General features: G+C 45.3%; 1 protein-coding gene across 12 annotated transcripts in view; it reads right to left on the bottom strand.

Moving 5' to 3' along the window:
• Positions 1–25,641, bottom strand: part of KIAA1217 (KIAA1217 ortholog) — a 719,758-nt gene that overhangs the window by 47,741 nt on the left and 646,376 nt on the right. For all 12 annotated transcript variants that reach the window (XM_078075245.1, XM_078075247.1, XM_078075246.1 and 9 more), the window contains one exon: positions 13,817–14,649. In XM_078075245.1, the coding sequence (XP_077931371.1) occupies positions 13,817–14,649 (833 nt within the window). The remainder of the gene's footprint in view (positions 1–13,816; positions 14,650–25,641) is intronic.

Genomic DNA, 25,641 nt, shown 5'->3' with positions numbered 1-25,641 from the left:
TCAAGTACACTTATGTGGTAGTTTAGAACAAGACAAGGGAGAGAGCGGAGAACAGTTTGAATGGGGGGGGGGACCTCGCCTGCCAGTGTATCCCCTCAGCAGGTGTCACGGCAGGGGTCGGCTCCAGACAGAGAAGTGACCCCACTCTTCACCGCGGGTCCCCACCCCACAGGCCCCTGGGAGTGTTAGCAATGGTGATTCCTGTACTACAGAGAGTATATTCAGACATCGTGGCTTTTAAAAACAAGCCAACCTCTTTATCTGGTACCCCATGGAAAAAATCATGGCAGTCTGTTCTTTCACTAGAAAAAAAAATAACTGGTTAAGTTGGACTTAATTGAGAGATGACGTATATGTATCTCAAACTTCTCAAGGGTAATTTTGTCTGTACACAAACTTTTGGCCTTGCGAGTATAACCCTCAGCGCCATATGAAACACAGCTTAATTTCACAATTACGAGTTTCTGACTTCACAATTCCATGCATTTTCGTTAGTTTAAAATGGATGGTCTGACACAATCCTGAGTTTCTTGGATGTAAGTCATGCAGTCTGAATAGTTACAGGTTGTGAACACAGTAAGGAAAAAATATTCAACTGATGTGCTAAATAAATAGTATGATGTCTCTGTTCTACTGGTCGGGGGAGAAGAAATTGCAAATAGAGTGGAAATTCCATGGAGTGACTTTCCAGTTGTTTCCAGGCAGAGTAGTAAAGGCTAAACTTCTGAGCTGCACAGTGTTTTGAGTCTTACCTGTGCTTTTGGCCTCCTCTCTGCCATAAGACAGTGCATGTGCCGAACAGAGAACTTAGTAAGAAATTCTAATCAAGAAATCAGGTTAGTAAACTTCCAATGGAAATCCCAAGTTTATCAGACCCAAGGGGCAAAAGAAAAGATGGTGGTGGTCGATCATGCTGCCTGCCACGTGGGAGACACAGACTTAGACAAATGGGCTCTTGGGAAACGAATGACACCCCTGCAGATCTGCTGAGCACCAGAAGGAAGTTGTCCAGTGCCCCCGTTCTTCCCACGGTAATGCAGGAGTCAAGCTCATGACCCTGCATGGAGGGGCATTTGGAGGCCCTTGAGATGGTACTAGTTCACTGCTCTTATTCAATCCTAGGCAAATGCAAAGGATCCCTCCCTCCCTCCCTTCATCCCTTCCTTCCTTAAGTGGCATGACATTTTTAGAGTCTAGGCAGCTTTGGTTAGGAAGAGGCTTAAAGGAGTCTGTGAAGCTGGAGTGTGGGATAGGAAGGCACGGTGACAACCTAACCAGACACAGACGACAGCAATGTTGAGAACTAGGTAAATCTACAACTATAGAGAACCAATGAGAATCCGACAGGAGGAAACGGCAGAAGGGATTCCAACATTGGCTCGAGGTGCAACCTTGATTAGGGCTCAGTCAGTGGTCTTTCTGATCACTCTGGTCAACAGCTTTCATGACCCAGTTTAACAAAGGAGGGCAGCAGCATTAAAAACCAAGCAAACCACCTGAATCATTCCAGGGTCGGAACACTGCTCTTGAAACTGACTCATCACCATGGGTCCTCTCCATATGGGCGTCCATAGGGCTTCATACATGCCTTTGGCTTTGTCCTCAGCTCAATGGGTACTTGGCTTCTCACTGAGCTTCCCCAGACAGTGGTTTTAGGATGCAGACAAACACGACACCCAAATCTCCTTCCACTCTTCCTTCCTCATCAGACATGATGTTGACATAATCACAGAACTGCCTGGGATAAGAGTTCGAATGCTCTGGAGGGAAGCCCTATACTCGGTCCTATACACACATACTTGGTTCTCCCTTTCTCTCTCTGAGGACGGTTGTGAACACTCCCTGTGTGACCTCCTTTGGGCTATGTCACTGGTGGGGCCACCAGGAAGGAGACATGATTTGTCAGAGCCTTGAGAGTTCAGAACACTTGAGCCTGACGGCCGAGGGGGGCCAGCTCTCCCCCATTGTCCAGGGAACAGTGCGGCCGGCACGTGACCGGGGCATGTGATCATACACGCATGTTCCACTGCCTCGGCCAAAACCACCTGACAAAAATACAATTCTTTTGACACATGGTAATGAGAAATCTTTTCCCCTCCTATTTAATCATCAAAGTGTTTCTGGTTTCAGGATTCATTTGAGGGAGATTATCTGATTTATAAATTCATAAATAAGATTGTCTTTCCATTTCATGGTCGGTAATCTGGAAACAATTTTATGGTTTAACTAAATTACAGCAACTGGAAATTTATGCAGCCTTCTCCCATGATGAAATGTTATGAAGTACGTTTTAATGTGAAAAGGAAAAAAGAGAAATGCAGCGGAAGACGAGAAATTAAATACGACCCTGTCTTTTGTTGCAGTGGCAATCCTGTATGATAACCAACAGAATATTAAAGGTGCTTCAGCCAATTCTTGCCAATATTGCTTGGCTTAAGGTATTTCAGAACTGGTCTAATTACTGTTGAAAAGATGGTTTGAAAGTGATTTCATAAGCCATTTTGTATCATTCCATAAACCATATTTATGTGATTAGTATGTATGGTTAACTAGTCATTTAGTGCCATAAGTCAGCCCGGCTGAATGCATCTTCTTGGGGCCCAAGTATAATATTAATAAAAAATTCAAGTGCAATCCAGGGAAAGTGCTGATTCCAGTATTTGAATTCCTTCTGCTACAACCAGCTTTCCTGGCAAGCCCGCGTCCGCCTGTGATGCATGGTCTGCTGTCTTCAGAGTGCAGGGAAGGAAAGAGTCTGCATTTGTGGGGAATATGTTTATCCAATAACTCCATTTATCCAACTTTTGGATTCAAGTTTTCACCTTCAACATTTTTTGACTAGGAACTTGTCTCTGTGCTGACCAAGGCCTCATTAAACCCAAATTAAGTCCTTATCATTGAATATCTAAGTAAATTAATGGCTATTAAAAAACAAGTCCGCGCCATAACAACTAGGAGACTGATAATTCTATAATGAATCCCTAAGGATATGTTTTTAAATATCCAGAAGAAGTGTCCGGGAGCTGAGGGAAACTACTCGGCCGAGCTGCTGTGATCAGCCCTGGGGCGGGGCGGCACTCGCCTTCCAAACCAGTTACCAACGCTGAAACCCACTGGTGCAGGATAGTCAGTAATGCCGACGGTTTCGGGGGGTTGGCCTTCAGGGAGTGCTTCCCAGGGGGCCCATCAATTCATTTCCAGTTCTGATATTTTGTGATTATTTCTTTTTTTTTGTCTAGCTCCTGCTCATTCCCTGTCATCTCTCTCCCCCCAGAAAGTCATAAATGGCCGACAAGTCATCAGCAAACGTTTTAAAGCACTTACCATGTGGCTAGGCACAGAATAAGCTACTGTGGACACGGCAGTGAATAAAGTATCATCATTCCTTTCTCAGAGTCACTTTTTTGTGTTCGTTTCTGGGAGAAAATCTAAGTGAACTAAAACCCCTTAGTCTTGACAGTGCCAAAGGCATTTTCCAGAATTGAGTAGCTAACAGGCTTACAGCTAGGCTATGCCCTTGTTTGCTCATGCCCTGATTCTCTGGTATGAGGGGGGGAAAGAAAAAACCAAAGTAATTAAAGTCACTGTTTTCAGAAGAGTTCAACAGAACACTGGAATTCAAATGATCTGAATTTGTGGTAAAGCTTCAAATAGGACTCTGAGCAATGAATTTTCTATTTCTGTCCGATGTTAACCTATTGGTGAAAGAACTGTATAACTAAAAACATTCCTCCGAAAACTCCCAATCAATTTAACTTCTCACTGAAACGTCTAGATTTATTGAGGAGACACTGATGGCGTGGGCAGTTACTGCGGCTGCCATGTTTTTTTTACGCACTAAGGTCGCATGCGACCACGTCTGGCACTTTCTCTTGTGTTCTCAGTCCTTAGATAAAAACTGTATACAAAGGGGCACGAAGAAATGTCATTGATATATGTTAAGGAAAAAAAAAAAGATGAAGAAGATAGCAGGAGGGGAAGAATGAAGGGGGGAAATCGGAGGGGGAGACGAACCATGAGAGACGATGGACTCTGAAAAACAAACAGAGGGTTCTAGAGGGGAGGGGCGTGGGGGGATGGGTTAGCCTGGTGATGGGTATTAAAGAGGGCATGTACTGCATGGAGCACTGGGTGTTATACGCAAACAATGAATCATGGAACACTACATCAAAAACTAATGATGTAATGTATGGTGACTAACGTAACAATAAAACAATTAAAAAAAAAAAGAAATGTCATTGATAACACTGACCTTGAAGGCTGCTATCTCCCCCCACCCCAAGCCCCCCCACCCCCCCATCCTCTGCTCATGGAGAAGGAAGGCTGGGTATGTTCTATGTTTCCTATTACCGCTTCAGCCCATTGTTCTGTCCGGCCGCTCAACATCTGCCATCTTCTGAATTCTGACTTACTCATCTGCAAATGCCCTACCAGCATCTCGGTTATTCCCACATCCTTGGAGGACTTCAGCATGGAAAGCCAGCCTCCGCTCTGTCACATTCCAATTCATCATCTCTTAGAGCTTCAACATCCGCTCAGGTAACCCTTTCAAAAGTTGACCATTACAAGACCCTCGACTCTTCTTCACAGACATACTCTGACCTTCAATTCTTACTCGGTATGGTTGTACTGCCTAGATCTGAAAAGTCCAGCTTTTCCCCGAGTCAAGAAAGAAACAATGACCAAAGCAAAGATGTTCACCTGGAATGGTCTGCATTTTACTGAAGATAAGCACATCAATGACGTCTGTAAAGAAACAGGTGAAAAATGGAGCCCCATTTATAAGGATTCGGGGAGAAAAAGCTATTTCTAGTCTTTCTTCATAAATTCACTGAGGCACTAAGAAAATGAAAGTTCATGATGAGATGTGAAGAGAATGCTGTGTTCTTGGAATAAATAGTTCTTCACATATTAGCTTGTATCTGATGCTGTTTCCCCGAAAGGACTCATGTGACATTTGACTGCCAACAACTTCAGCGATCACTTGTGTGTGAGCACTGTGATGGGCACTGAGGGCAAATGCTACCAGTCTTTCTTGCTGACCCCAGGCTTCGGATGACCCGGCTGGGGGGTGGGGGCTGGGCACAGCTGGCTGGGTTCTAGGAGGTGCGTGTACTCCTAGTGGTCAGGTGCCCCTGGATGACGGACACAGAGAGTCAGCTGGGGAAGAGCAACTCCTCCCAGAAGCAGACATGTGAATGAAGCCAAAAAGGATAGGATTTAGCAGAGGGAGAAGGGGGAGGAGAAGAGAGAACAGTGCTCTAAGGGGAGTCCTAGGGCAAGGGCAGAGGAATTAGACTAAGAACATTTAATGGGAGCAACAATTCTGGAGCAGGAATTAATCTAGATTTGTTCTCTGGCTCCAGAGGTGGGCAGGGACAGGGTAGGGAGACCAGGTAGGAGGCCACAGTCGCAGATCAGGTAAGAGGGGTGGTGGCTTGCACCCATGTGGCACCAGGGGAGCTCGAGAATGAGGGCTGGAGTCAGGGACAGCATTCTCTGGGTGTCCAAATGGGGAGTGTGAGAGACAGCAATCAAGAGGACACCAAGGCTTCTGACCCAAGTAAGGGATGAACGAAGCCGTCGTGTCTGAGATGCATACCCGAGACAAGAAGATAGCTTCTCCAGACACGTGGGGCTCGAGCGGACCCGCAGCCGGCCACAGGGAGAGACAAAGCTGCATTTCTATGCCACTTCATGAATGTCTCCAAGCCGCCGCTTCCTCAACCGTCCAAGTAGGATCACAACAGCCTTCCCTGTCCCATGGGGCTGTCCTCCCACAGAGGCGTGGAAATGAGGACGAGGGAGAAAGTGTACGGCCAAGTATATTGTCACCTGAGGGACAAGAGGGATGTGCAAGGCTTCCTTTCCTCCCCTGGGCTTCATCCGTCCAACAAATATTGTTCTGGCATCGACCGTGTGCCAGGCACAGATCCAGGAGCTGGGGATGTGGCGGTGAATAAAGCGAAGGGCTTGCCCTCATGGAGCTTACATTCCAGGGGGTGAGGGGAAGGGTACAGCAAATGAAGGAAGTGGAGAATTACATATATGTAAGCATATAAACATATGTGTATGCTCTTATATAGAAATAGGTATTTAATTATACCATTTTGTGTGTGCATGTGTGTACGTGTGCGTGTGTGTGCAGACAGCCAGTAAAGGCCTCACTGAGCTGATGTTGTTGGAGTAAAAGCCTTGATGTTGGTGAGAAGCCAATAATCAGGCAGACAGCGGGCAGAAGAAGAAGGCACGAGGCAGAGGAAGAGCAAGTGCAAAGTCCTGGAGGTAGGAAAGGTCCAACACGTTCAAACACAGGAAGCCAGGGAATGAGGAGCTTGAGACCGGTTACGTGAAAGGCTGAATGAACTTCTGGCACGCAGAGGAACCGGGGCCTTCAAAGGTTGGCACCCCTTGTTAAATAGAGGTGCCAATTTTCTTACGCCCAACACTCCAAGAGTATACCATGTCTGAAATGCGGCCAGACTTAGGATTCTAGAATTACAGAATTTTCTGGTTGGAAGGAACTTATTTAGGCCCCACAGTTTGCCTTCCATTCTGGGTTACTGATCTTGACAAGCAAAAAAAAAAAAAAAAAAAAAAAAGGCGTGGCAGGCCCCACGGGTCACGTTAAGCTCAGCCGCACCCAGCTCCATGCTCCCAGGAGAACAATCATGCCTTGCTGTTCCAACAGCATTCTGCCCAGCACAGCAAATGGGCCTGGGAGTTCTCCAGGTAGCCTCAAAGCTAGTTCACAACTTGCTTTCCGGGTAGGCTATTCTGGCTGGGACCAGAATACAGTCCCAAGTCAGGCATAAAGACACACAGTCTCTCAGATCCCAACAGCCAGATCCAATGGTCCTGCAGAACGGAGCCATGGACTGCTCTTATTTATAGAACTTTCCAGTTCACACCCATGTTCATTTAAGCAGAACCATCGAGAGGTCATACTACCGTCCCCCTGTTACAGCGAAGGGCATGGAGGTTTAGCCAGGCAGGGGCTCTCCCAAGTACACACAGCGAGTTCACCTGCAAATCCCCGCATCTTGTGCTCCCTGCCTCACATAGTGACTCACCATCTGGGGAGAGGCGCTCCATTTCCCGGGAGATGAGAACCTTCACTCCCCAGAATGAGCCTACACCCTGGCTTGTGCAATCACCTATTTTGCATCTGCTTTCTCTTCCCCGAGGGTAATGTTTCATATTCATGCTCTGGAAGTGACATCGTGGATTTTGTACAGGTACAAACCAGTATGAATAGCCGTTCATTCATGTTCCAGCTACCTGACCAGGGGCGTCATTTACCTTCCAACAAGAGATGGTGTCGGAGGTGATGGAGAGATGGTCTCTTGAGTGGTCCTATGGGAGCTATGGAAATAAGCTCTCCACTCCCACCTGCTTTTGATCTGGAAAAACCTTAGTGTGAACTCAAAAGATACCGACTCAGGAGAAAGAAGGAAGACATTTCCTATAGTTGGCCTCCCTCGTGTCCTTTTGTATTTTGTCTTCTTAGATATTTGGGTTTACTGGAGGAGTTAGGGACATATTGTTTTTATTACAAAGACAGAGAAAATATTGAAACAGTTTGATAGTGAAAACATCATTCGGCTGGAGGAGCTCCAGACACTGGGCCTTTGGGAAATCTCCTGTCTGTTTCTCCTTTAAAGTGAGCGATTAGCACAGTGGTCTCTAAGACCCCGTCAGCTCTGAAGATGGCCGGGGAGGGAGAGGAAGTATTTACTACTCATACCAGTTGGCCCTACACGAGTGTAGTGGGCAATACAGACTTTTGAAGACCCGCAATTTTTGGAAGTTTGAATTAATGCTTAGACCTGGCAATATTTTTGAATCACTTCATTCATGAAAAATAAAACTTGGAAAACTCAAGTAAAGACAAGTGTAAATCTCCATCCCAAGAGAGGCTAAAACATGGCCTGGACATCATGAGGACCCAGGATTATCCAGCTCCTGGGCCATCGGGCTACTGAGAGGAACCCCATCTTCGGGCCGGGCGGTAACCACACAGACTCTACACTGAGCTGCTCTTGCCATAGTTCAAGGAGGCAGAACCCATCCCTAAACATTTATTCCTCTTCTCTTTGAAGAAGGCAAGGGAAGGGGATTATCTGAATCGCACAGTATTTAGGTTACTCTGGCTTTGCTGCTGGCTTCAGACCTAAGGCATTGGATTGACAGCACCTCGTGAATATTCAAAGGAGATACAGGGGTGCATTTTAATTTCATCTAATTAGTGACAGATGATGGCTTTCCCTTTTAAGAAACTGGTTTGTTTAAAGTAACACAGACCTTGTGGCATTCATTCCACCGGTATTTCCGATAGACTATCCCTTGTGGAAGAGCAGAGCTATCTTCATAAATTTGTCAGTTGGTTAAGTATCATGTTTACCAGTCAGCTCTTGCCTGAATCCGGCAGTCTAAGGAATGACATGTGAATATTACTTGACCATAAAGTTAGATTCCTGGGCATGAAGTAATAATTCAATTTATCAGCACTGATTTGACTTCTGAGACCAGCAGAGCATCATATCTAGGTGCCACGTGTAGAGTACCAGAATGGCAGAAATACAGCAAATTTGGGATGGAGATCGGTCTGTCTTTCCAAATGACATCCTTTGATTTCATTGTGTATATCCCTTGAATTGTAGTCCATTCCGACATTCTCATGAAAGCTCCCAGACCAGCGCAAGTTCGGGACAGGGCTCTTTTTTTTCTGAATTCATAGCAATTACTGTCTGTATCACTTCTTTTGAATTAATTATGTACAAGCAGTCCCCAGATTATGACAGCCTTGTAATTGAAAAGTTTACTTGTACTTTCATTGTTTAGAACTTGGAATAAATGGTGGTTGGGTTTCCAGCTGGTCCACGGAAGCCTCTTCAACCTACAGTGTATTATTAGTGCAATCATTGTTCCTCATTGTTTTCAAGAAAAAACGTGTCCTGACTTTCCAGCTGGACGTGGAGATGTGGAGAACAGATCTCCCCCCTGGAGCTCCAGCCTCAGGGAAGGACACTTCCCCCGCTTAGTGACCTGGCATGGTGTCCTCCCTTCTCTCTGCTTTGCTAGGAGACGGTGACAAGAAGAGCATCCCTGGGCTTCACCCATGAATGAAATCCTACTGCTGTGGTTGTTCCTACGAAACAGCTGTTAGCCTGCATTTTTAGTTCAGAAGCTTCCTGTCCTTAACCATGGCATTGCTTATAGGTTTGTATCATGCTTTTAATGTTTTATGACTATCTTCCCAGTTTATATCCCTTGTGCATGGGGACCACATCGAGTTTCTCTTACGCTGTAAAGCATCCAGCCCACAGCTCAACACTTAAGAGGGGCTCAATAAACATTTATTGATTCATAATTAGAACTACGTGGGAAAGCAGTTCAGACAAGAGCTGAACCAGTCAGGCACTGTTAGGCAGCAAAACGGATGACCTAGTAATGTCAGCGCTACCTGGTTAGGCAGCCCTATCATCGATCATATAGCTCAGGCGCAGTTAAAAGGATGCCGTAATCCTGGCTTGTCTTTTTTCCTCCCGGACCCAAGAAGAAATGTCACTCTGACTGCTCTCCTGAAATGGATTTTAAAGGGGCTTTGATATTCTAAGCATTCTACCTTGGATCTTTAAGCCCAGCTAATTCTCTTCTCTGTTCACACTTAGTTTTATCCTCTCCACAGCCCCCACCTGCTTTATGTTCTTCCTGGGGGTACACTTGACAATTTGTCTCCTTGCTTCTTTAGGTACGATCCTGGTCCTAGCCATCTCTCTGTACTGATCTCTGTTTAGTAGCATGTAGTAGAGTGTTTTGCTCAAAGTAGGAACACACAACTACTTACCATATGGAACATACGGCACTTAATTGTAATGAGTTGTTCCAGCCCATGAGGTAGGTGTTATTATTATAATACCTATTTTACAGATAAGCGAACTGAGGCAGAGATTCAGTAACTTGTCAAAGGTCTCCACTGCTAGCAAATGTTAGAACTGGGACTTGAACCCAGGCAGTCTGGCTTTGGAGTTCACGTTCATAAACACTGCACATTGCTGCCCCTCAATAAATGGTTGATCACAGATGGATTGAATCAAAGGTAATAATAGCAAGTTCTCAGAATAATGAAGTTGCTTTACCAAGAGGTGAAGGGCACAATTCGGGTAACGATCGTCAAGACCCATCTTTTAAGAATGTCACAATTTATATTATTTGAGTGTGGGGTACTCTTTCACTTCTCTACTTCATTAAGTAGAAAAGTCCAAATTTCCTCTAGAGCGATGCTTCTCAAAGAGGAGCATTTGCGTCTGCCCCCCACCACAGGGGGTGCATTTGACAATGTCTGGAGACATTTTGATTGTCATGACTAGGGCAGGGTTGGGGGCAGGTTGCTACCGGCATCTTAGTGGAGAAGAAGCTAGAGACACCACTAAACATACTTCAAAGCACAGGAGAGCCCCTCCGCCTGGCAAACAATAAATTATCCGGCCCAAAATATCAACAGGTGCAGAAGTTAAGAAACCTTGTTCTAGAAAGATCCCAAGTCTAACCACTTAGGAGGCCTCTGATGTGGCTCACTTTTGACTATACACTCAGAAAAGGAAAAAAAAAAAAATCATTAATTTTAGGATAAAGCATTGTTTGAAAATCTTCAAAGGTCTGCCAGTCACTGTGAACATTTTTCAATGACATAAATCTGAATTTAGACTTTCATTCAGTCGATTGTTCAACCAAGGATGCATCCCACCCCTCAAAGCTACCAACAGAATAACATGTAATCCTCCTCCAGTAAGAAAGTGACTTGATGAACAACAATAGCACGCAGGCTTCCTCCTGTATACAGAAGCTTCTTTCCTCTTCTGAGGGGCTTCTCTAAATTGGAGAATTCTTAGAAATTATGATGTCATCTCATATGGCTTCTCTTTCGCCAGATAGAGATGTCGAGGCAAGGCAAGAATTTGCTCTCCCCAGTGGACTCTTGACTCATTTGTGGAATTTAGCTATCGTAGATGTGGAATGATATAAAAATATGATCTCACTTCAAGTTTACCATGTCTTGAACAACATTACATTAGGAGGAATCTGTTATACATCTGGAAAGGGAGCTATTAGTTACTTTGCAATGAGCATTCTTGAATTTCGATAAAGATATTTTACATTATAGGATCCAAACTATAAATAGAAAGTAGCAAAACATAAATGTCCTAGATTTTTACGATTCTTAAGGGCTGTTTTATGTGCCATGAATAGAAATAACGATGCTATTTAATGAAGGAATTTTATAACCTAGGGAAGACAGAGCCTTACACACTGAGTCATCTGTCACACACTGTCCACCCCCCCACCCCCAGCACTCCCTCACAGCCACGTGGGGCATTCTCTTCTTGCTGTCCCAGCTGAAGGAAAACCATCTGGATAAAGCCACCTTCTCACTTGAGATCATTTTCTTTCTAGAAGCTCAGATATGAGAATTGCTATATTGAAAAAGTCAAAGTGGCTATAATCTGCTCCTTTAACCCCCAAATCGATGGCCATCTTGGGAGGAGAGCCCCACCGTCCTCTATGTTCTACTATACACATGATTTTTTTCCCAGATCGTCTATATATAATTTGTCATCACTAGATGCTTTGTGGAGACGTCTTTGTAAGACAAGAGAAGTCAAATGCGTTAGATCAAGGCACATGACTAAATACGAGGACCAAGATGAAATTACTTCATCTTTAACTCTTCATTTTCAAGTCAACAGAGTTGTTATAAAATCATGCTCCCTGCCCCGCCCACCCCCCAAAAAAGCTACCGTTGGAGGTTTCCTAAGTACGGATGGGAAAGAAAGAATTTTCCTCTCTGATTTCAAACATCCTGCAGTTATGCGGGCTATTTCTTCTGAACAGCACCTGAATCCAGCAGGGCCCAAAAGAAAGCTGTGATACAGATTTCTTAGTCCCCCTCCTGCATTTTTGCAGCTTCACATTTTAGATGTAAAATTTCACTTGAGAGTTTCATAGAAAAAGCATTCTCAAGATTTATTTGCTGTTTAATAGTACGAAAGGGCGACAGAAATAGGTTTGGCGCTTTATAGGGCTCCGCACTCAAAATGTAGACTTTTAGGGGTTGAACTCTTAAAATACACCGATTAACTGTATCTAAGATAACAGCATAGGCCAAACAATGGGCTTGGATTTTGTGCTTCAGTAATTGTTTCTGGAGCTCTTGTTTTGAAAAATTTTTCTTTGCCATAGTATTTGCATTCATTTTTCAGAAATAAAATCTATCAAAGATGCTCTTTCTTTCCCCATTGCTGCATACTGTGCTAATACACTAGCTGGGGCAGTTATACTTTAAATGGCCTGTATATATTTAGCAGCATAATTATGCAAATGCTACCATGTTTATGACTGTAAATATCCTTCAGGAGCAGCTACTTAGCATCGAGTCCTGAAACAATTTCTTAAGAATTCTGGTTGAAGTGCTCAGAATTCACCCCTAAATTTACTTCTCTGCTGGGTGAAGGTGTGGCTCACAGGTCTCCCTCATCAGGTAGAATATTGCACAGTGGTAAAAAAGTATGGATTCTTTAATAGATATGGACATTCTATGCCACTTACTGGCTTTGTGACCTTGAGGAAGTACTTAACCTCTCTGAGCCTCAGTTTCTGCATCTGTAAACTAGGGATGATGAGGGGCACCTGGGTGGCGAAGTTGGTTGGGTGGCCAACTCTTGATTTGGCTCGGGTGGTGATCTCAGGGTCCTGGGATCCAGCCCAGCGTTGGGCTCCGTGCTCAGCTGGGAGTCTGCTTCAGGATTCTCTCTCTTTCACCCTCTGCCCCTCCCCCCATGTGTTTGCTCTCTCTCTCTCTCAAATAAATAAATAAATCTTTAAAAAATCGGGATGATGATAGTATGTAGGCGATACTATCCTTTTGGCAAGAAATGGGGAATAGTGGTTCTAATAAAGTGCTGAGTCACTGAATATCCAGATCTTATTTCTTACATCCCTTCTGAATTCATAGATGACAACAGGTAAAATGCCTAACCTCTTTCAGACTCAGTTTCTTTGACTAGATTTTTATTATGTTGGCTTCTTTCAACCAATTTAGGCTAGATAAATTTCCTCTATCAAAATTAGCTCTCCTATTATTATATGAAATTTGGAGGGTCTTTAAAATGCACTGGGCTGGTAAGTTACACAAAAAAAGTGTGTATTAGAAAATAAATTTAAATACTCAGAGTGTCTCATTCCCTAGAAGATTTTTGCTGATCTCAGTTACCACTCCTGAGTGGGTATTAAATCTAAACCATCCTATTCTCATGCAAATTCATATTTATCACCCTAGATGACAGAGAGTGACACATTCTTTCCATTTCCCAAGGCCAGATGAGAAAGCAAAATTGCACTCTGTAAGGAAAAACACAAATTGCCATTTCAGACGTTAAAACTTGAACCACTCACTCCTTCTTTTCAGTGGCAGATCAATTATCATGAGCTCCTGATCTATTTGTCCAAATGTTTTCTGCTGATCACAATTTTCTTTCCTTTTGTTCGGATTTACACTAACGATGCCGCTGTTTGACCCACACTCTGCAGGCCTACACTGAGTGCGGTGTGTGTCTGCCCCCCTTTGGCATGGGTATTGGCCTGCGCCACTTGACCCCCATGGATTCAGAAACTCTTTGCAGACCGGGATGGCCTTTGATCCTATTCTGTGGCTTCTCCGTGCTGCCCGGGGGGCTGTTCCCTTGGTTTGACCCTGCAGATCAGCCCTCAATCACTCACAGGCACAGACCACCCTGGGCTGCCCTCACCACCTTACCTGGTCTCTCTATCTTTGGGTATGGTAGCCGTGCTGTAGGCAAACACTTGCTTCTCAACTAGAGGAGGGCCGAAGTCCACAATGCTGGCTAATCCTGGAGTGGTCCGCGGCTTTTCAATATACACCAAGGTGCCTGGCTCCTTCTTGAAGGTCTGGCGGCTCGGGGAGGCCCGATCTGGCTGCAAGGTGTGAGGGGGCCCGTGGGCGTTATGGTGGGCGTGCATGTCTACCATTCTCAGGTCGCTGACTCGGTGAGGAGAGGCGGGGGGTGTTTTGGAGCCCAGAGTGGGCAAGTGGCTATCTGGATATTTCCTCGATTTCTGTCTGTACAGCGACTGCTCCATATGCATTTCCGCTTGCAAAGAAGGGTTGCAGTAAGCACTCGCCGAGCGGATTGCTGTGCGGTGATACGCAATGATGTGATCAGGGACATCTAGCGGGTGCCCGCCATGGGAAGAGGCTATGCTCATCCGTCCCTCGTGATAAAGGTAAGGATCAGTATAGAAGCCCTCATTCCGGTACATCGCAATGTTCTTGCCGCTCATGTCTTCATCTGGCTTTACATCTCTTCTTTCCAAAATGGCACTCGGGCTGGGTGAGATGGATCTGGAGACTGGCAGGCTGGAGAGTCTGTCCCTGGGGATGGTGGCGTTGCCAGGAACAACCATGGGGCGGGTGCCCCCGTAAGGAATTCTGGATGGGGAAGGAGGCATGGAATGGGGCACAGGAGTGGACGGTGGAGAATTTGGAATGGCATGGGGTGGATGAGCTGTGGATCCAGGTCGAGAGGCACCAGGGCCATCTCCTCTTGCATAAACAATTTCTCTCTGCATCTGAAAATAAAACAAGAAGTTAGAAAATCTACTTTGATATTCGTGTTTTTAGAGATGTCCCGGGGTGACAGTGTGGCTTTCCTGCGGCAGGAGGCTGAACGGCCCCTCCTTCGGCAGCATGTCCACACTCTGATCTCTGGAACCGATAACTACATCACCTTCCATGGTCGGGGGGACTCTGCAGATATTCCTTTGTAAGAAGACTGAGCCAGGAAGATTATCCTGGATTATCCAGATGGACCCAATGCTACCAAGCTAACATGTGGAAGAGGAAGGAGGTGTGAGGACAGCAGCTGGGTTGGAGAGAGACTGAAAGATGCTCTACCACTGATTGTGAAGCTGGAGGAAGGGCCCAGGAGCCCAGGGATGCAGGTAGCTTCTAAAAGCTGGAAAAGGAAGGAAATGGACTCTCCCTGACAGCTTCCAGAGTGAGTGTGGTTACTGCTGACACCTTGATATTGGCCTGTAAAACCCACTCTGGACTTCTGACGCCTACAACTGTATGATAGTGGTTTTAAGCCACTAAGTTTGTGGTCGTTTGTTACAGCAACCACAAGAAATACCCAACAAAGAGCTCGACACATTGTGAGATTTGGGGGAAAAATAGTGCGGGGGTTTAAATTTTTCAGGTCATAGCTTCTCTGAGACACTCAATAAATGTGGGTCTAATGTATGAAAAGTGCCAAAATTATATTTTCTAAAATTTCTCCTGGGCACATTTTCAAACATGAGCCCTGGAAAATAGTTAAAAACATCTTTCTCATCCTTCCAAGCAGATACAATCTAGGGACATGGCCAGGGAGGGTAAGAAGATGCATAGGGAAAACTTGGAGGTAAGTTTCATTCATTCACCGACTCTTTACTTGAGCCTAGGAGAAACCAGCTCCAAGACATTGGGAGACAATAATGATCTGGGAGATAAGAATGCAATTGGAGGAAAAATTCATAGTGGGGAGGACAAGAGAGAAAAACAGGAAGGAAATCTCAGGCATGGTGGAGAGAGGGAAACCCAAGGAGCCTCTCTGGGGCTGCCATGTCATAAGGAGCCTGATGGAGTCATCCGTCATAAGCCAGCTACCTCTTGCCCAGGCAGCAGTGACTTCTGGGCTGTGTCATTAGCATCCAGTTCAAGAGAGTGAGGACTCCCACTGGGTCTTTCATTAGCTATCCTTTGGAAGAAACAATGGCTAAAGAATCAATGACTAAGAATCACAGACACAGAGAACAAATTGGTGGGTGCCAGAGGCAGGATATTGGGGTTGGGTGAAATGGGTGAAGGGGCTCAAAAGATATAACTTGCAGTTATAAAATAAAATGTCATAGGGATGTAATGTACAGCACGGTGACCTAATTAATAATACTGTATTATATATCTGAAAGTTGCTAGGGGAGTAGATTTTAAAGGTTCTCATCCCAAGAAAAAAATGTGTAACTATATATGGTGATGGATGTTAACTAGACTTAGGTGGTGATCATCTGCAATACATACACATATTAAATCATTATGTTGTACATCTGAAACTAATATAATGTTATATGTCAATTATATCTCAATAAAAAAAAATCAAGTTAATGCGGCAAGGGGAAACTAATTTTCAATTACACTACTGTGTGTAGCAAGGGGCAGAATAAAGAAATACAGATTAATACAAAGTGTGACTATTTGATACTTTTTGTTTTGGTTAAAACCCAGGAGGGTAATAACTAACTCACTGAGATTCTCCAAATGGCTGCAGGAGAAAGGATGGACAGCCCAGTCTTCAAGTTCTATTTGTGCTGTAACAGGAACCCACATTCCCATCCAGACTTTTGGGAGATGTGACAGAGAGGGCATGAATGGTTGGGTGGGGGGAGGGGGGGTGAGGTAAGGGCATGAGGAGAGAGGAGGTGGGTTCAAATGGACAAAAACTGAAACAAGCAGTCAAGAGACCCATGGTGTGAGTGATGGGCAACGAGAAAAGAAAAAGAGGGGAACAGGAGAGGGCTGAAAGTGAAACAGTGCCCAATGTTCTGAATACAAACCAATTCCTTACTTTATAAATTCATTCATTTAGTAAGCAATATTTACCATGCACTTGCTAAGAACCACGAATTGATCTAGGATACAGTTCTGACCCCAAGTTCCTGCCCTTGAGAAGGCACATTCCTGTGTACATCTCTTAGATGCATGTAGGGGAAGAAGCCTCAGGAATCCCACAGCTTCCTTATCTTGTCTCTGGAAGACTCCAGAAGTGTAGAATCCCTAACCTGGGAGTTTTACAAATTACGGTGGATTTCATCATGGAAAAGACCAATTAAAAAAAAAAATGCAAGCAAGATGCAAATACGTAGCAACCAAAAGGAAACCTTTCAGGGTGTTTTACCTGAGCACCATTGAATAGGCTCCTGTCCCCTTGGGAGGCCAACTGTTTCCGGGGACCCCAGAGTATGCACGCTCCTCACGCGCAGTTACAATTTTATCTTCACTAGCCCCACATTCCCAACACATGCACTCCCACAATAGCCTAGTCTGTCCCCCCCTCTAAATCAAACTTGGGCCATCCTTAGGCTGTCACCCCTGGGACTCTCTCCCTATATCCTGGCTCTTGTGGATCCAAACCAAGGCTGAGGGTCAAGATTGGGCCACAGGTGCATCTGCTCCACACGGCCCAGCCCCGAGGCTCTAGCCCACATGGTCCTCTCTCTGCTCACTCACTTGACACCCTCATGACTCAGATGTTCAGGCCTTAGACCAGGAGGGCAGTCCCAAGGTCAGCGTGTGATGGTACACCTGATTCTCCTCCCACAATGGCTGAGCAACCATATGACAGAAGCTTTGCAGCAGATCTGCACAGATCCTCTACACACATCCTCTATTCCTTCTTATCTTCCACAAGGCAAGGCTCAGTGAAAAGAAATGTGGTAACAAGGCAGGGCTTCACAGAGCATAAAATACAAGAGGGACTGGCTTAGGCGGCAGCACATATTTGGCCAAATTCCCCATGCCATCAGACCATGCAATGCAAGATTCAATCCAAACGAAGGTAAAGATCAATTCATACAGATTCATACATGTGTATAAAGCATAACACAGTGCTCAAGGCAAATCAAGTGCAACAAATGGTAGGTATTATTGTCATTATTGATATCAATGAAAAAAAAAGGGTTTCAGATGTCTAGAACCCACTTGGGATAAACAATAATCCAAACTGCTAGTCCTCTTTATCTGGCTTCAGATTACATCAGGATTTGGGGGATCCTGACCCCAATTAACACACAGTGAATGCCGCCCCCCACCTTTTCTGGCAAAAGAGTAGGAAGACATATCAAGAATCTGAGTAGTACAGAACTGTCTAGAAGGATAAAGAATATTAATGAAAGGGGAATGTAAAATTGATTTTAATTAATGAAAAGTTGAGTACATTTCTTTTAAAACAACAGAGATGCCTGCATAGATATTAAAGGTTTGATGATGTGAAAAGAAATGGCTAGGAGGTACGTTATAGAACTTTTAAAATAAAACACAAAAAAATCTCATTGGACTTTCTTGATGTCGTGTATAGATGAATTCAGAAAGAAATGGAAGAATTAACAATAATTTTGATACACTGTGCAGTCATACGGGAATGCGGGCGATAGTCAAGATATTTAACATCCAGTAGCTAGTATTACATGGGTACCAACCGAGCAGAATGGGATTTCAGCCAACAAAGATGGATCCTAGCCGTACATAATCAGCATCATGTATCAGCCTTTGCCTGGTCCACTTCAAACTAATCTTGCCATCACCCAATAGGGTCACTGAAAGAATCACTGTCCACCTGAGTCATCCACAATGGACGTGAATGCAAGCATTCAGCTATGACAGAACAGGCAGATCTCCATCAATCCGAGTGACTTGGAGGTTGGAAGCCTTTGGAAGATTCTTACCTTGCTTTGCCAAGCTATGACTGACTTTCCAGGACTGAGTTTTAAAAAGAACCCATGATAATTTCATCCTCAGCTCTACAGAGAGCCCAGAAAGAGAATGACACGATGTTTCCATTATACAGTGGGAAAATGTTTTAAACCTACAATGACAGTGAACCTTTAAAATCTGAAAACCTCGGTTCATACGCTAAAGGACATGGGTCGACCAAAGGTGGTCACTCTTAAAACAAGGCAGAAGGGATGGGAAGATGCAAGATGAAAAGAGAATCTTTTTCAAGTCTTCACTGTGATTTCCCAAGGAGACCACTTGCTATTCTAATAAAAAGTAGACTTCATTCATATACTCTGGGAGCTATTCACTGTCTCGTTGACAATTAGGATGATGATTAAGATTCTATGATACATAGTTTTTAAAAGTTTCAGCCTTATATGCTAGTGTTCTTCCCATGGACATATCTTCCTGGAATCAGGCACCCACACAGTTTTGTTCTGTTTTGTTGTTTAACCTTTTTTTTGGCCAATGAGTACAGAAATGGCATTAAATGCATATTGAGTTCTTCCTGCACTAGTCCTCAAAGTCAGGCCTCTTAGGAGAAAATTAATATCCAACTTTAAAGGTAAAATAAATTAGCAAAACACACACATACACACACACATCACACACAGTTCTTACCCACCTTAATATATCTGCCTCCCTTCTCCCACTAGTGTCTCTGATGTCACTAATCTCCATCATTTCTCTCAAAATATCTGGATACGTTATGTCACTCACACTTTTGTCCCAGAAGGTTTCAACACTAATGTCTTTACGTGAGCCTTGAAGAATTTCATTTTACAGCAAGAGAAACAGAACCTAAACCCAAGAATAAAGGTTCTTTTAACACCTTACCAGAATCCAACACAGATCTCTATTTGCCTGTGCCTCGGCCCAGACAAAGAAAATGCTCATTATCTACACTAGACACAATGGCAACGTATGAACTAGACTGTTCTCTCTCATTCTCCTACTTTGGTGGGCATGGTCTCTCCCTCCTACCATGACCGCCCAAACCCCTGCTCCCTCTTGGTTGAGCGCTTCCAGTTCTTGTAACCAGCAGAGTTTCTCCCGGAGCTCAGCACTGTGCCCCTGGCTGAGAGTCGTTCTCCCTGCCCACAGCACAGACCTCAGTAAGCTGTTTGGCCCATACTTCCTAGAGGCCAGATAAAATCTGGGGCAGTTTCAAATTAATTATCTGAAATTTGAGTTAGGAATCCTAACACATATCTATATTTCATTTCTCCAAAACCCAGTGAGTTAAATCAAACATTGCTCATTTAGAAGTTTCTTGAATGTAAGGTAAGAAGGGGCAAAAATCTTAGAATTCTTTCTGGAAAGAAAAAAAAAAACCTAGCATGCAAAATGTTTATTTCAAATCATTTTGGGAAACTGTCTCATGTAATCATGTCTCTTTGTGGACTATTTAAAATATATATATTCTTTGCGGAAAGGGAGTATTATGCACAGTTTATTGTATTTCAAACCCCACCCTTCCAAGTCTAGAATTTGTAAACATACCACTCAATCAGACCACACAATGAAGTAACCGGACAAAACTGAAAAGGATTCTTATGAGACTCTTTCATCCTCAGAGAATTAAAGCCACTTACTTTGTCTTAAGGAAATCACCTGTATTACTAACGCCGTGAAAAAAGCACATTGGCTCAGCTCCCAATTACGCGAGTCCTTTGTTTGCTGGCTTCATCTAAATCCTCAGTTCCACATTTGGGTATTTTAGACAGCTTTCTCTTCAGGGAAGAAATCGCAAAGGCCACAGATCCTCAAATGTTCCCAGCTTGAGTGTTTACAACCCGTGAAGACCATTTTGTTTTACCCAGTCTTCCGAGTGAGACTGTCACAGGCGTGGATGAAAAGTAGTCCTCCCCATGATAAGCCAATTTCTCCTCCCCTTGGAAATTAGTCACTGAGTAACCTCAGCTCACATCCAACCACAGGCTACCTCATGGGTGACTCAGGCCTTTAACAATTGCTTACATGGAAAACACACACACCAACGAACAAATTCTGAGAGGCCTAGGTAAATGGGTTAACAGTGAAGGAAATACTACAAACTAGATTTGACCCAGGCAAACAGGATCCTTCCCAAGCAGACAAGCAGCCACCACAAAGGCGGCAGAAACCCCAGTATGCTCCTTACCACGTTGGGCCACCTCTCAGATTGTGTTCTGCTGGGAAAATCGAGATAGACCAGCACCCCAACACTCATCCCGCGGCCAGACTTTTGAAGTGGGCGGACTGGCGAGCCAAGGAAACGTGAGCCTCTCCCCCTGGTTTAGACGAGCAGAAAGAAAACAGAAGGGTGATGAAGGAGGCTATTAATTAACCAGCCTGGTTCTACCAAGCTGAACTTTGGGTGGCAGCCATGCAGCAGTCCCACACAGCACCACGCCAGTAGCTACTGCAATCCTTCTGGGAGGCATACCTGAAAGGAGAGGGAAAGGAAGATGGGGGGGGTGCAGCCAGGAGGGGATTCGAGAAGGAGAACAGAGGCCAGAGCCCGTCGGCCCCACCCTCAACAAGGTGGGTCCGGCGTGATGCGCCAGGCTGGGAGCCGTCTCCAGGGACCACCCCCCCCACCACTGATGTCAATGCAGCCGTTCCATCGAAGGGGGGCGGGCACGAGAAGGTGCGAGAAGGTGTGTGTGCCCGACAAGAAGTGGCTTGTGCCGTGCTGAGCAGAGGACAGGTATTAACGCATTGTTAACAAAGGTGAGGGAGGAAAAGCATTTCCGTAGCTGGGGGGCAGGCTCTGCTCCATCACCACCAAGCCTTCTGAGCCTTCAGGGACCGAGTGGGGAGCCAGCGCCGGGAGACTCTCGAGGCTGGGCTCCCACTGGCCTCGCGCCCGAGCCCACGACCACGCTCTGGGAAGCCCGTGCATTTTTCAAATATTTTAAGGCTTTGAGAGGCTGTTCTCACTGCCCCAAAGAATTCCATGACGTCTCCCAGGTTCAAATCCCATCGGCGGGGGGGGGGGCGGGCCTTCTTCAGCAACTGTTCACTGGCTCTGCTTTGTGGTTACGAAGGGAGGGGGACCGCGGAGCATGGGACACCCCCACCCTCCTAGGATGTCTCCTTAAAAACGGTATTTGGACGAGGTGGTTGTAACGGATGCCACCGAAGAGGTGAGAAAAGAGCAGAAGGAAGGTGAAAACCCTTGTTTGGATTTTTGAGTCGCATCAGCCAGGGTTATGTGATTTCTCACCAGAGGACAGCAAGCACACACCCTCGGCCCCTGACGCATCTGGCATGCATTCGGCCCGTGTGGTTTCTTCAGTCAAACACACGCTTTCCAGGAAAGGAGGATGTCGGGGCTTGTCTCCCTTGTCTGATTCAGCCACCATCCCACCCCTACCACCACGTCCCCAAAGACCCTGTTTTATGGCCTAAGACGTCCTAAGCGGCACGGCTCTCGTACTCATCGACCTGCCTGTAAGAATGAATTAATAGACGTGCAGCGCCGGGGTCACGCCGGCCCCCCGAAAACAGACGCACCGTGCTCCCACCGCTGTTTCACCAAGCGCGTCACGCCGGACGCAGCCCAGGAGCCCAGGCCCGCCGCGGCAGAGACTGGGGGCTTCCGCGGACCCTACTGCCACGCAAGTCAGGGGGCTGCAAGGCCAGAGAGGGTACGGCTCACCTATCCCTCTCGTCCTTCCCGTCCTGTTCAGAGCAATTTCCTTTCACCTCCTCAATGCTTCGGGGCACGGTCTGCAGACCGCATGCGGGGCTTCGCCATTAGGCCTGTAATTCCAGGCCAGGAGCTGGAAAGCGGGCCCAATCCTGTGGTGAATCAGGATGAGTTACGCCCTCTGGTAAGAAGCACGCAGGTCACGCTAGAGGCCGGGGGCGGGGGGAGAGGGGTCACCATCCTGAGGTCCTAGAGTCCCAGCTGGGGGACCAGGAAGGCTAATTTCCAGGGCCATATGCTGGTGCTGGGCGGGACTCGGCCTCACCTGTCTGGCTCGTGCTCTCCAGAGAACAGCTCACTCAGCCTAACTCCCCAGGAAATTTGGCTCAGTCTGGGTGCGGCCCACCACTAATTCCCCGCACGCTGGGCCCTCTCTTCACCAGACCCTCCCCAGCATGACCTACCCTGGGATGCTACAGCCTCTGTGAATCTGTTCTTCCCAGCGGTGTATTAAGTGTTCTACTATCGATTCCCCTTCTTCCTTTCATTAACTGGCACCATAAGCAAAGTGGAAGCAATTTATTTCTTTTGAGTTAGTATTCAAAAAGAACATGCTAGTAAATATTCAGCATTACCTCAACAGGAAATAATTTTTATGCTCTGGTAAGGCTAACAGTCTTGTGAAATTTATTTCTATTTCCTCTCTCTCATTCATTTCTTTATTGGCTTTTTAAAAATTACATACGAAAAAAGGAAATCTAAAATGTGCTTATAAGCATGAAGGTGGCATTGTGAAGGGAAGTAATTATGATGTCGGAAAATCTCAAGTTCATCTTGCTTACACTGTTAAAATTGGACAGACGGTCATTTGTGAGGTCTTAGCGGAACTATTAATGTTTCATTTGATCATAAATGGAATGTCTCCCAGACACGAGACAGACAGACTGTTGCCAAAATTATTTAATTCTCAGGAAAGAGATGGTCCAGTCAGTGGTTAGCTGATGGCTATATTTAAGATGAGTGTTATTCCCACAAATATTTTGACACGGGAAACTCTGCTGAGCTCTCCAGTATACCAGACCTGGCTGACTTAACACTGGACCCAATGGTGATTAAAGATCCAAGTCTGGAACGGACTAAAGTAATGTTAAATAAATCATTTAACTTCCAAGCCACAGTCAGTAACTATGTGGAGCTGCAAGACAGATAAAAGAAAAATGTGCTTCTCTCACCGATACTCAATCTTGTATGGGATACTCCTGTATCATCCAGGCCAAGGACACCCTCCTTTTGTACCTAAAATAGTTACAGTTTGTAAAGGGGTATCTTCTTTCTACCACTTGTTACAGATAGTGCAAATAACTTCTCGAGTCTCATCTCCAGGCCTCTGCACATCCCCTCGGTAATGTATGGACACTATTCTTTTATACAGGACTCCCTTTTGGAGCTTCTAGATTGTTGCTAGTGGTTAAGTCGTTTCTGTCACCCAAATATAACTTTCCAGTGCCTTCGACTTTATTTTTCCTTTTATGACTGTTCTCTAAACTCCTATTTAGCTTGTCAACATGCACTCTGCAATATGTAAGACATTGCTCTGTTTACAGACAGCATTTCTTGTTCTATAAAGGATTTTAGATGGTGAGGCACACATACACACGATAATCCCCCGGCAGTTTGCAGCTCACATAGGGCTTTCAACTGTGATTTTATTTCAAGGGCCTCAGAACTCCGTGAAATACATAGGTCAGGTGTTCCTATCCCCGTTTGATTGGTTAGGAAATGGAAGTGTAAGGAGTTAAGAACGTTGTCCAAGGACGCCTGGCTGGCTCAGTCGGTGGAGCATGCAAATCTTGATCTCAGGGCTGTGAGTTTGAGCCCCATTTTGGGTGTAGAGATGACTTAAAAATAAAATCTTAAGAGAAATAAAAGCAAGCAAGCAAGCAAGCAAGCAAAACTTGCCCAATGTCACATGGCGACAAAGCAGAGAAGTAACAAGAATGCTCATCTTCAGCCTCGCCACTGTGTCACTCCTTCTTTCACAGTTTAAGTGAGAAATCCCATGTCCTCCAGGACACCGCGAGCTGTTCTGAGAGGAATCCTGCCCCGCCCCCCGAGCCCCTCCTTGCAGGGACTACTAAGGGTTCATCTGCTTGAGCTCTGACCTTCAGTGTGCAGTATGCTGAACTCTGCTGGAGAAGTTCCTCACCGGCGTCACTCTCTGATTCAGATTTTCACAGCAAAGGAAAAGAACAGTAGGCATCTCAGTGGGCTTAGGATCTAATTACCTAGACGCTCTCTTGATTACTATTAGATTTTATCTACTTGCCTCAAAATAAGTTACACGTAGGGGCGCCTGGGTGGCTCAGTTGGTTAAGCATTCGTCTCTTGATTTTGGTTCGGGTCACGATCTGGGTGGGGGTCGTAGGATCGAGCCCCATGTCGGGCTCCCCACTCAGCAGCGAGTCTGCTTCTCTCCCTCTCCCTCTGCCCCTCTCCTCTCTCTCTCTCTCTCTCTAAAATAAATAAATAAATCTTAAAAAAAATTAGTTACATGCATGTTAGTATATATTATGTTTATATACATTACACTTCCATATACTTATATATTCTGTATCGCTAATTATCACTATGTAGATATCACTATGCCGCTAGTTATATATATGTAAACATGTATACACACACACGTATATGTACACACACACACACACACACACTTCCATTAGTCACAGACGCCAGATTACTTATGAGACAAAATGTCTAGGCATCATTTGATTAACATTCCTCACCACTCTGACTTCCACCCCAGTGCCGGGCGCCATTCCTGGGACCACACCTCTCAGGAGGTGCAGTAATCACTGGAAGATGCACTAAGTTTCCTGTCACTGTATCCTCTGCCCCCTAACCTTTCACTAGGGAAACTGATCGAGTTGATTATGTTATCAGGTGGAAAAAGTTGATACAACACTCCATAGCTTTAGGATGGTCCTAACGGTGTAAGAAGTTTTTTAAAAAAATATTTCAGTTTGATGTTATAACACCCCCTCACCACATCTCAACTTGAACAGCAAAGTGATGACAATCTATGTAGGATTTTAGGCCCTACAGCCACAGCTTAATGACAGGTATTTTTCAGTAGAGAAAATGGTGGTGAACAAATTGATGAGTGGGGGATGTCGAGCTGGAAACCGAATGGTCCTTCATTCCCGGTCTGTCACTGTCCTGTCACATCCTGGGACTCCCGTGGTGGTGTCTGAGCAGTCCTCGTGTCCTAACACCCAGTGTTCCCTGGTAGGTGTCACCTCTTGGGGTCCACTCCGTGTCCCTCTGCACCTCTCTTTCTTTCCTCACAGCTTTTCTGGAAATCGACCCTGCGGACCCAGGTTACAATCATGGC

This window comes from Halichoerus grypus, chromosome 6 (genome assembly GCF_964656455.1).
Source record: "Halichoerus grypus chromosome 6, mHalGry1.hap1.1, whole genome shotgun sequence".
Taxonomy (NCBI): domain Eukaryota; kingdom Metazoa; phylum Chordata; class Mammalia; order Carnivora; family Phocidae; genus Halichoerus; species Halichoerus grypus.
This window is presented reverse-complemented; position numbering and strand designations above follow the sequence as displayed.